This window comes from Scomber japonicus, chromosome 10, assembly GCF_027409825.1.
Source record: "Scomber japonicus isolate fScoJap1 chromosome 10, fScoJap1.pri, whole genome shotgun sequence".
Classification (NCBI taxonomy): Eukaryota; Metazoa; Chordata; class Actinopteri; order Scombriformes; family Scombridae; genus Scomber; species Scomber japonicus.
This window is the reverse complement of record NC_070587.1, coordinates 4,042,300-4,054,572: the sequence shown is the minus strand read 5'-3', so window position 1 is coordinate 4,054,572 and position 12,273 is coordinate 4,042,300. Positions and strand designations below refer to the sequence as shown.

Genomic DNA, 12,273 nt, shown 5'->3' with positions numbered 1-12,273 from the left:
ACTGAAGTAGTTCAAGCATTTTATGGTTTTAATATTGATGATTTTGGCAAAAAAGTAAAGAAAAACCAAAAATACCTATCTCAAAGAATTAGCATATTTCATCCGACCAATAAAAGAAAAGTGTTTTTAATACAAAAAAGTCAACCTTCAAATAATTATGTTCAGTTATGCACTCAATACTTGGTCGGGAATCCTTTTACATAAATGACTGCTTCAATGCGGTGTGGCATGGAAGCAATCAGCCTGTGGCGCTGCTGAGGTGTTATGGAGGCCTAGGATGCTTCGATAGTGGCCTTCAGCTCATCCACAGTGTTGGGTCTAGTGTCTCTCAACTTCTTCTTCACAATATCCCACAGATTCTCTATGGGGTCAGGTCAGGAGAGTTGGCAGGCCAATTGAGCACAGTAATACCATGGTCAGTAAACCATTTACCAGTGGTTTTGGCACTGTAAGCAGGTGCCAGGTCGTGATGAAAAATGAAATCTTCATCTCCATAAGCTTTTCAGCAGATGGAAGCATGAAGTGCTCCAAAATCTCCTGATAGTTAGCTGCATTGACCCAGCCCTTGATAAAACACAGTGGACCAACACCAGCAGCTGACATGGCACCCCAGACCATCACTGACTGTGGGTACTTGACACTGGACTTCAGGCATTTTGGCATTTCCTTCTCCCCAGTCTTCCTCCAGACTCTGGCACCTTGATTTCCGAACGACATGCAAAATTTGCTTTCATCCGAAAAAAGTACTTTGGACCACTGAGCAACAGTCCAGTGCTGCTTGTCTGTAGCCCAGGTCAGGCGCTTCTGCCGCTGTTTCTGGTTCAAAAGTGGCTTGACCTGGGGAATGCGGCACCTGTAGCCCATTTCCTGCACACGCCTGTGCACGGTGGCTCTGGATGTTTCTACTCCAGACTCAGTCCACTGCTTCCGCAGGTCCCCCAAGGTCTGGAATCGGCCCTTCTCCACAATCCTCCTCAGGGTCCGGTCACCTCTTCTGGCTGTGCAGCGTTTTCTACCACACTTTTTCCTTCCTACAGACTTCCCACTGAGGTGCTTTGATACAGCACTCTGGGAACAGCCTATTCGCTCAGAAATTTCTTTCTGTGTCTTACCCTCTTGCTTGAGTGTGTCAATGATGGCCTTCTGGAAAGCAGTCAGGCCCACATGATTGCGGTTTTGAGTAATGAACCAGGCTTGGAGTTTTTAAAAGCCTCAGGAATCTTTTGCAGGTGTTTAGAGTTAATTCGTTGATTCAGATGATTAGGTTAATAGCTCGTTTAGAGTACCTTTTCATGATATGCAAATTTTTTGAGATAGGTATTTTTGGTTTTTCTCTACTTTTTTTGCCAAAATCATCAATATTAAAACATTAAAATGCTTGAACTACTTTAGTTGTGTGTAAGGAATCTAAAATATATGAAAGTCTAATGTTTATCAGTACATTACAGAAAATAATGAACTTTATCACAATATGCTAATTTTTGGAGAAGGACCTGTATTCAAACAATTTTAAGAGGTTGGGTTTCCAAATAATAAAACTTCAATTCAGCATAAAGACAAACCTTTAGATTCTGTAGATTCTTTTTGCTCAAATCCATAGAAATAAAATGGCTGCCTGTCAGATCCCAGAGAGTTGGAGCTACGACAGACAAAGGTGAGAAGATCCCGTCCCTGTGGTTGATTCACAGAAATGAAACCCATGACACTAGCATTCATTCGAGTCTCATGCTGTATGACAGAGCCATTGACAGGTGACCCATCCAAATCCCACTCTAATTTGGGAGAAGGGTTTCCCACAGTCTCACAGGAACAGTTAACCTGGGTTGCTGTTTTTGTGCAACCGGAGGATGGCAGAATCTGTGGAGCATCTGTAAGAAATGTAAAGTTATTAGTCAAGTCATGTTGGGTTAAAGTAATTTAGTAATAACACATAAAACAATGACCTGATATAAGAAAACTATTGACATCTAATTGAGTTGGAGCCAAACAATGCACTGATGCAAAGAGGATTATTATTTCCTTTACCAACTCCTGTTTAGTATATTGGTTTACCTCAGTGTTTATTGTATGTGTCCTTTTACAAAGTCCAGTTAGCAAAGAGAGAAAGGAGGCTATTCTTACTGTCATCCTTTTCTGTGCTTAAATAAACACACATAATTTAACCCATACTGCCAACAGCGGTTCAAAGGTTACACTTATTCTGTGAAACATCTCAACATCTAGATGGAATTTTAGAAAGCATGTTTCTCTATGTACAAACAATGTATTGTTGGTAAATACTGATTTTTGTCATCACCTGACTTTTCCATAAGTGCCACCATGAGGTTGACATATATGGCTTTGAGTGCAATGTCTTAACAAATACAATTAAAAGGATTTCAAAGCAATGTTGTAACATCATCCACTCAGGATGAATTATAATCTGTTTATTGATCTCTTAACTTCACAGTGAGTTCTCTAATCGGGTCAACATTTTAATTTGAATATTACGGTGAATGACCAAAAAATTAGTGCATAAAAAATGCATATTGGTTTGTGAGTATTGTCTGTCTCCAGTTTTTCCGAGTGGCATACTCTGCCTCGCACTGACTATGTAGTCACATTCATATTTATTTATATTCTGATTTTATTATGTTTGATGTAGTATTGTAGTTTTATGTGTGTCTTGTAAGGTGTCCTTGACTGTTTTGAAGGGCGCCTTTAAATAAAATGCATTATTATCATTATCATTATCATCATTATTATTATTATTATTATTATTATCATCATTATTATTATTATTGTAAAACAGACCTGAAAAGTCTGACCTTGTTGTGGTGTTGACATGTGAATCAGAAATATTAATATTCTTTAACCATGTAATACATGAATATTCTCTGCTATTATAAATGTTAATAAAGTTTAAATGGCATCACTTAAAGATTGTCTGCAGCTTTAAAATACTGCTTAGACAACCATTCTTCACAATGAGTGATTCAACTTTTCATATTTTTGTAGGCATATTAACATGGAGATAGCTGTTTCCCAAATTGACTAATTGGACAAGTAAGTTGAAAGTTCAACCCTACATAAGTTCAACCATATATAACAAATTGTCACAGATGACACATTAACTCACATGAAATATCAGCTGTTATACTGCTAACAGATGTTCTAGTGCTGCCATCTTGTTTCCTGTATGCAGCAGTACAGGAGATTTCCTTTCCATGATGGAGGTGAGAAGCAGTGAAGGTCAGAACAGAGGTCTGTACTTTAGTTTTGTCCTGATTCTCCTGCAGCGTCTCCACACTGTCACCAAGGCCGGGGGTCCACGTCAGATTTGGAGGATGAGACAGACAGGGAGCTGGAGCAGAGCACCTCAAACTCACTGAGGTTCCCTCCTTCACCTTCAGTGTAGACGGTGTCAGAGTTGGTGAGGGAGGATCATCTGATACAGAGGCACATTTAAATAAACAGTCATTACTTTATGCTTTGTTATTTGACTTGAAAAATTCAGTAAAACAGGATTAAAAACATAAAACATGAACTGGATATCAAAACATACCTTTGACCACAATATTTATGGGAAAGGCAGCAAAGCCGTATTTTAAATCATTGTTACATTGCAGTCTGAAGAAATAACTGCCAGTAACAATGTTATTCAGGGTTGTGGTGCAGTCTTTTTCTGTCAGTCTTCCATGCAATTCTCCATCACTTGTTTGTTTACTACTATCAAACACCTCTTGATTTTTTTGTTTTCTCCATGTTGCTTTACAACTGCTATCTAAATTGTCTTCAAATCTGGTCTCTATGTCAAAGGAGCAGGGAATAGTCACACAGGATCCACTCAGGACCTCTATTGACTTTGGAACAATGGCCCGATTGTCCTGACACAGGGCACCTGAAACATAAAAAACAAATTATGATGAAGAAGAGTACATACAACTTAACAGGAGTGAGACAATTTTACTGCTTCAAAACTTTTCTAAAATCTTAGCCCAATAAAATATCCATAACATCAAAGAAAGTGATGAATGTAATTATTATGATCTCAGTGATTTTTAGATGTGTTAATTAATTTGTTGTGTTGGGGAGTGAGCAGACACATTTTTCTCCTTTTTTTCACCTCAGTCATAACCAAGGTTATTATAGTTTTGAAATTTTGTTTAGTTTTTATTTTTATTTAGTTTTTCAGTTTGCTTTTTTATTTCAGTTTAGTTTTAGTTAGTTCATCGGGTGATTTAGTAGTTTTAGTTTAGTTTTTATTTTGAGGAATTGACTAGTTTCAGTTTAGTTTTTATTTAGTTTTAGTCTTAGTTTTAGTTTTTCAGGTATTAAGAGAAAGCCTTGACTTGTAGAAGCTGAAAAGGATGAAAGAATGAGTGACACCAAATATGGTTTATCATATCATATATAAGTCCTTTTATTTCATTCTTTAACCACGGCTGCTGCAGGACAGGAAGTAACCGAAGGAGAAAACGAAACGACAACGAAAACGAAGCTGAATTTATCTGCAATTTAGTTTTAATTGTAGTTTTTATTTTAATTTCAGTTAACTAAATTATTTTTTCATTGCTAGTTTTAGTTTTAATCTTAGTTTTCGTTAACTATAATAACCCTGGTCATAACGAGCATCTTACTACTGCAATACTGCAATATTGTATGGTTCAAGAGTTTGTCTACAACCTTAAGCTCAAAGATTGTCGGCCAACCCTTCCAGAAACTCTAAAACAGCCTATTGCAACATGTTAAGGCTGGCTAACAACATCATCTCTAATCATAACCATGTTTTAAACAAAGAATTTCAACTGTTACCATCAAAATGTAGATTCAGAGTACTCTCATTCAGTAAGATCAGGCTTAAGCATTCATTTGTACACCAATCGATCATTATGCTAAACACTGAAGCTAAGTCAAAATCTATGACCAGGTGAAGGGACACTAATGTGTTGTGCATGTTGTTTGTAGAGTTTAATGTGTCACTGTTTTGTCTGCTGATATGTCACTGCTTTGTCTGTTGTCATTGTTTTGTGTATTGGTGTTACATGTCTGTGTTTGCAATCAGTGGTGTGCCCAAAGGGGGGGGCGGGGCGGTCGCCCCCCCTCATGGCCCAATTGTTGAAAAACGTGTGCTAAAGTGCCCTCTTAGGAGCCAAAATGCGTGCTAAGGTGCCCTCTTGAGAGCCAAAACATGTGCTAAAGTGCCCTCTTCGGAGCCAAAACGCGTGCTAAGGTGCCCTCTTAGAGCCAAAACACGTGCTAAGGTGCCCTCTTGAGAGCCAAAACACGTGCTAAGGTGCCCTCTTGAGAGTCAAAACACGTGCTAAGGTGCCCTCTTGAGAGTCAAAACACGTGCTAAGGTGCCCTCTTGAGAGTCAAAACACGTGCTAAGGTGCCCTCTTCAAAGCCAGAACCCGTGCTAAGGTGCCCTCTTGAGAGCCAAAACGTGTGATAAGGTGCCCTCTTCGGAGCCAAAACACATGCTAAGGTGCCCTCTTGAGAGCCAAAACGCGTGCTAAGGTGCCCTCTTCGGAGCCAAAATGTGTGCTAAGGTGCCCTCTTAGAGCCAAAACGCGTGCTAAGGTGCCCTCTTCGGAGCCAGAACGTGTGCTAAGGTGCCGTCTTCGGAGCCAGAACGTGTGCTAAGGTGCCGTCTTCGGAGCGAAAACACATGCTAAGGTGCCCTCTTCAGAGCCAAAACGTGTGCTTAGGTGCCCTCTTCAGAGCCAAAACGTGTGCTAAGGTGCTCTTCGGAGCCAAAACGCGTGCTAAGGTGCCCTCTTCGAAGCCAAAACGTGTGCTAAGGTGCCCTCTTCGAAGCCAAAACGTGTGCTAAGGTGCCCTCTTCGGAGCCAAAACGTGTGCTAAGGTGCCCTCTTTTGATCCAGAACGCATGCTAAGCTGTCCTCCTGGTTGGCAAAACACACTAAACTGCCCTCTTGGGTGGCAAAAACACGTACTAAAGTGCCCTCTTCAGTGGTGAGAACGTGCTGTATGTGCCCTTTTTTTTCTTTTCGCCCCTGCTGATGATGGACACAAGAAAATGTTCAGACCTGTCTAACAACAGAGTATTATCTTATCTTATCACAGAATTATTTTGTACCGTGGTTTGCATGCTTGTGCAATAATGTTGTTGTTTTGTTTTTTTAATGAATCAACGAGTAAATGAACAGCAACTCACCTTGCAGCAGACACCCAATCAGAAGGAGATTCAGAGCTCTGGTCATCTTTGTTGTTCAGGAGAGGCAGAAACTCAAGCTGAAAGCAGTCTGGAGATAACAGATGTGGTACATGTGATGTGTGTGTGGTACATTTCATCCTTCAAGTAATGATTTTCAGACTAGAGTTGATCTGAAGGCTAATGTGACATTTCAGGTCTCGGGTGGACAATCCTTTTGTTGAACTCATATAAAACTTTGTCAAGGAGGAAAAGTAATAATTAAATAAGTGAGTGCTAATTTTTAAAACATTCTCAATTATTTAACAGACTTGTCACTCCCTGTGTTCTTGAGAAGAGGAAGTGAAATGATTTTTTTTTTAAAAAGGTACAAGAATGACTGTATATTCACCTTATTTACTGTTGCATCAGAAATCTGTGATTGTTTTAAGTAACAAAAAACTATTTTATTTACTATTTAAGAGTTAATTTTAAAAACCACCTTAAAAGTTTTTTTGCAAATATACAGCATCATTTTTAAAGTATATTGATTCAATGTTTTGTTGTCATGTTCTAATAAATGAATGCTATCAATATTGAAATTACAATTACTCACATTTTAATCAGGTCTGTCAAGCTCATAGATGAAAGGTGCAAAGAGAAGTGAAGTTCCTTAGAAGTGAGGTTGCACATAGCTCACAGGAATCAATAGTATAATCTTTTCATCGTAATTATGCAATTTCCTCATTTGCGCAAATATGTTACCATGAAAACCTGGTAACATAACAGCCAGAAGGTACAGCAGTCGTCCTCCCTATCCATATTTTTTCAGTTCAATTCCCAGCTCCTCCACTCCACATGTTGATGTGTCTTTGGGCAAAATATTTGAACCCTGAATTGCTACCAATGGCTGCAGCAAAGGCATATGAATGTGTGTGAATGTAAGTCTCCATCTGATGAGCAGGTTGGTACCCTGCCTGGTAGCCTCTGTCAGCGTGTGTGTGAATGTGATTTGTAGTGTAAAAGTGCTTCGAGTGGTCAAAAACACTAGGTTTATATAAGTACAGTCCATTTGCCATTTATTAAGAAAAACACCATAAAGCATTAATATTGAACAATGTATTATTTTACATATTCTATGTTGTATACAGTATGCACAATATAAAAGTCATGCTAAGTCATTCACACACAGTTAGTAATGTTAGTTACATTTGGGCTCAATTAGATCTCAGAGAACTCCCTGTAAACCTCTAATAACATGAATCTAAATAGACTTTTGGGGATTTGGGAGGGATGCTGCAGTGTAAAAAATTGCTGTCAACACCAATTACAGAGATAGAGATTATGAAAATCAATTGTACTGTATTTCACCATGTTTTACAGGTTTAGTCTCAGACTTTTTTATAAGGACAGGTCAGTAGTGGCAGTGTTTTCATACATTATAAATATGACTTATGTCAGAGTTGTGTACAGGTAAATACAGTTGACAATGTTTTCTGTCCCTCTAGTTAGAGTAATAGTACTTTAATATTTAATTACCTCATTATTGGGAGCACCACCTCCTTCTTAGTTAGCATTTATTACTGCTAGGAGGAAGCACTAATCCTTGTACAATTTAATTAATGGATCCCTCTAATAACTATTTGCTCTTGTTCCAGTCAGAGACCCTCTGTACTACTCATTCAGAAGAATACAAACAGCCACATGATTAAGAAAGACATTTATTATAATGTCTGAAGAGTACATAGGTAGATATAACAGTCAAAGGGATAATAGGGCCTACTGTATAAATAAAATAAAATAAGAAACTTGTTCAGACATCGTGACCCAAAGTCTTGTTAAAAACTAACATGCTGCAACAGGGAATGCAAATGTGATTACATAAGATTTTTTTTCACTTTTTGGTTTATTGCAAACATATTTTATCTTATTCTGACTAATAGAATCTGTAATGAGAGATTACAGAGAAACACACAATGTCATGCGGGAGGAGTGCACAGGGGTGTCCGGACTCAGAGTTATGGGGGTACTGGCCCCTGTTGGCCCCTCCCTTGGGCAGTTAAAGATCCCGGATCAGACTGAGTTAAACTATTTCAGGCTTTGAATGGCTTGTAGTAACCTGCACTTAATGCTGAATAAAGTTGAATCTGACTCAAATCTTCAGCAGTGTTTGCTTCAAAAATAAAAATAATGTACATGGAAATGTGAGACTTAATGTTAACAAATAAAATAACGATAACGGAACTTTTAAAAGGTTAGGGGTAGGGTTAGAAAAAGAAAGAAAGAAAAGATATTTAAAAAAGCTGTTTCTTACTCATGAAGTTTCTGGAGAATCTTTGAGGAAGTCTAATTCTGGAAGTTTACATGTAAAAATCACACTTCAAGACCCTGCTAGTAAGTATTTCACACTAAAGTTGTATTTATGATTTTTATTATATTTTCTAATTAATAAGTGTGCTGCAGTAATACAGTGAACACAATTCTAAAGCAGCTATTCTGAGAGGTTAAACACGACATTCAGACTGAGAGCACTCATTTCCATTATTGTTTTATAACGGAACAAACGTGCAGCTAGTTTTCCAATGCCTGAGTGAGAGGGAATAGTAGCTGTTTGTTTTAGTCCTCCCACAGTCCAAAGACAAGCATTGTAAGCCAATTGAAATGAATATTGAAAAACAGAATGATTCACATGTACTTTTTAAGTTGATTCAGTTGTAATTATCCTAAATAATTTATTATAAAACAACATTTTTTAAGTCTATGTAAATGATTATTTTAAGATAATAGGAAATTGTTTCTTTCAAATAGCTTCAAATTAAGCAACGTTTAAGAATTTAGAGTAAGGTGAAACTGCATGAACAAAGTTATTATTTGTTTGGCTGGACTGTAGCGGGGCAACTGTATCAACAGAAAGAGCAGCAATGGTGTAACTGCAGTTATTGTGTATTGAAGTTACACCATTGCTTGGCCAAAAAACTTGTGACATCAATTGTCGCAACTTCCTGTATTCACTGTATTGACTTAAAAGCTCCCTAATGTTTCATACATGGTTCAGGCATTTACTTGGCTTTGACATACAGTAGCCTTGTTCTAGCCAAATTCACTGTTTCTGTTGAAATCCCTCCACTGCAGCTGAACAAGAACATACTGTCAATGTGACAATGACTGTAGGGGAGCTTAAATGCAATTTCCTTTGACTCTAACGCTGGAAGATAACTTTACAGGAGTAGCTCATACTGCTGAAGTATCATATGATCCTCCAATAAACGTTCATAGACATGTTTGCTCAAATACTTTTGCCACCCATCACGTACATTGTAAGCACATCTGGAGGGGATCTCCTAATGTTTAGTATGAATAGGAGAAATGATTAAAGCATGCAAAAACAAAGAAAGTGCAATATTAGAATACAGAACTGTGACCTATTGTTGTGGAGGATTTTGGTCTCTAAATAAAACCTGGGAATATTCAGTATCTTCCACCTTCACTACATCTTGTTTCGGCCCCACATTGCCATATATGTTTGCCATCTCCAGTGCGTTGTGTACATCATATCTGTTGGTGCTTTCCTCCATGTGCTTCTCCTCCTGCAGAAAGGAGCTAGCAGAGGTCTTCCTGCTCCCAGAGCGTAGTCCCTTCTTCTTGCTCTTCCAAATCACACTAGAGTAAGTCAAGTCATTGCCCTCATCCTCATTCTTCTTCTCCTCCTTCTTCTTGGAGCCTTCATTGGCAACCTGTAGATCTTGATGAGTATTTGGTTCATCTTCCTTTTTCAGCTCATTGGTGTTGACATAAATGTCCTCTTCTGGTTGGTCAGAAACCTGAAATGGAAGAAAAGTGTCACATATATTCTGCTATATTATTCATGTTTAATACGATTACATTTTTTAAGAATCTGTCTGTACCTCATTTTCCTTTTGGCTTGTCAGGTGTTGTTTTTCCACAGCAATCCTGGTGTCACCTGTGCAGCAGGTCCTCTGAGTCCTGAGAAAAATACAGCAGGAAACTCTGTTCAGCTTACACAAATATATTCATTTCAGCTTTGGTTTTCAGTCTGTTTATGTAGTTGACAGAATAAACTAGTGTGATCAGTGAGGGAGGTAAAACTGAAGGTAGTAAAACTTTAATCAACACATGTAAAAGTCTACATGTGGTTATGTTAGGTGGATTTCTAGTTATATGAAAAACATAAGAGACATCTGAAATACCTCTAAAGTGGTGTGATCATTTGTGATCAAAGTTAAAATATTTGAAATGTCAGGGTAAACTTGTCAAGATAAATAGCAATGTCAAACACAGATTCAGTGCATTAATCAGTTAGTTAGTTATGGACCCAATAATGTTTCTTTTTCGTGAAGTGTTTATATTAAATGTTGGTCCACTGATACAGCTGGTGTAGTTCACAACATAATTAATTCTGACAAACGCTACACACAGTTAAATTAGCAGCTATAGTTTTGCTGTGTATGTGTAATATGAACATGTGTGGTGTCCCAAGCTGTTATCATACCGGATAGCAAACAGCAGAGCGCACACTAGAGCTGCTGTCAGAAAACAGACTGCGATGATGAAGGGTGGCAACGTCACTGGACCTGAACACCCTGTACAGGAGAACAAAAGATAATGAAGGTTAATCAGAATCATAAATATCCGAAATTTAGTATTTAGGGTTTTAAGTTGGCGTATACAAATAACTTGGTGGCTTATGCATGTTGTTAAACCCAAAACATAACAGCTGTTTATTTGAGGTAAGTTAAATTATCATTGTTAAGGGATTACTTGATGAATGAATCCTTCCATCATACTGGACATTCATTCACAGACACAGTTTTATGATATGTTCAAAATGTTTGATTTGAAAAGAATATTTTTAAACAGAATAAAATATTAAACTTTTTTTCACATTTATGTTTCATGATGTGAATATTGTAATGTTGTCAAAGTTGACATTAAAAGTATTAAATGTCATTGACAGCACAAAAAGGTTTTTCAGAACACGGCAGCAATATTGGTGCCAAAAAATGGTGTAATTTGGGTGGGTTAACCCTAAACTTTGAATATATTTGAACATATTCTTAATTCCTTTATGAAATGTCATTTTAAAAATCAATATATTTTAAAATAGTCCTATTGTAACTGGCGATGTTTAACTCTGAACTCTATGTCTAACAACCTATTCCAACACCATGTATCCCTTTAACTCCATCTAACTCCCTTTAAGAAAGCTTTTTGTTTTAAATTGATAATACACAGAGCCTGTTTCAAATATGCAATATATGCTAACGGCTTATTGTAGTGTATTTTGATAACAGCTTTGTTTGCAGGTCAGGTTTCAGATGGAAATCAATCAAACCATCACACTGTGAGAACACAAATTAAAACCACCACAAATTTGGTGGAAATGAACACTGCTGCCAGAAGATTGCAGAAGTGAAAAAGTATTTCCTTTACCACTTCTAGAAAAAGAAGTCATGTTGTAGTCTTAGCAGTGTAGTAGTATAGTGTAAGTCATAATTGTAACATTGATTTGGTTGTAAATATTTGCAATGTACTAGATTGTATAAGTTTTTGTAATTCTTTTTTTTTTTTTAAGTCACTAACTTATACATGCTGAAATTAAGAGTGTTACATCTAGCCTACATCTCACCAAAAATGTGCAAATGTGCCACTTCTAGAAAATTACAAGACGGTCAGTAAACAAACATATTCAAACAATTTTTTAGAGGTTGGGTTTCCAAATAATAAAACTTCAATTCAGCATAAAGACAAACCTTTAGATTGTGTAGATCCTTTTTGCTCAAATCCATAGAAATAAAATCGCTGCCTGTCAGATCCCAGAGAGTTGGAGCTACGACAGACAAAGGTGGGAAGATCCCGTCCCTGTGGTAGATTCACAGAAATGAAACCCATGACAGTAGCATTCATTCGAGTCTCATGCTGTATGACAGAGCCATTGACAGGTGACCCATCCAAATCCCACTCTAATTTGGGAGAAGGGTTTCCCACAGTCTCACAGGAACAGTTAACCTGGGTTGCTGTTTTTGTTTGTGTGCAACCGGAGGATGGCAGAATCTGTGGAGCATCTGTAAGAAATGTAAAGTTATTAGTCATGTAGTCTTAACAACTACAATTAAAAG

General features: G+C 37.6%; 1 protein-coding gene across 1 annotated transcript; it reads right to left on the bottom strand.

Moving 5' to 3' along the window:
- Positions 1-9,558: 9,558 nt before the first annotated feature.
- LOC128366206 (uncharacterized) lies at positions 9,559-12,061 on the bottom strand. Its single transcript, XM_053326889.1, has 4 exons — positions 11,908-12,061; positions 10,647-10,737; positions 10,042-10,120; positions 9,559-9,957 (listed from the first exon to the last, which is right to left on the bottom strand). Exons 1-4 carry the CDS (start codon positions 12,059-12,061, stop codon positions 9,559-9,561), a joined length of 723 nt encoding a protein of 240 aa, XP_053182864.1.
- Between the last annotated feature and the right edge of the window lie 212 nt (positions 12,062-12,273).

Bases quoted from the DNA above. Each gene is read 5' to 3' on its own strand.
- LOC128366206 (XM_053326889.1), bottom strand. From the start codon at position 12,061: ATGAATGCTACTGTCATGGGTTTCATTTCTGTGAATCTACCACAGGGA. The intron at 10,738-11,907 runs GTTTGTCTTTAT...TCTCCTGTACAG, and splicing joins AGGATCTACACAATCTAAAG to GGTGTTCAGGTCCAGTGACG. The intron at 10,121-10,646 runs GTATGATAACAG...TATTTTTCTCAG, and splicing joins GCTCTGCTGTTTGCTATCCG to GACTCAGAGGACCTGCTGCA.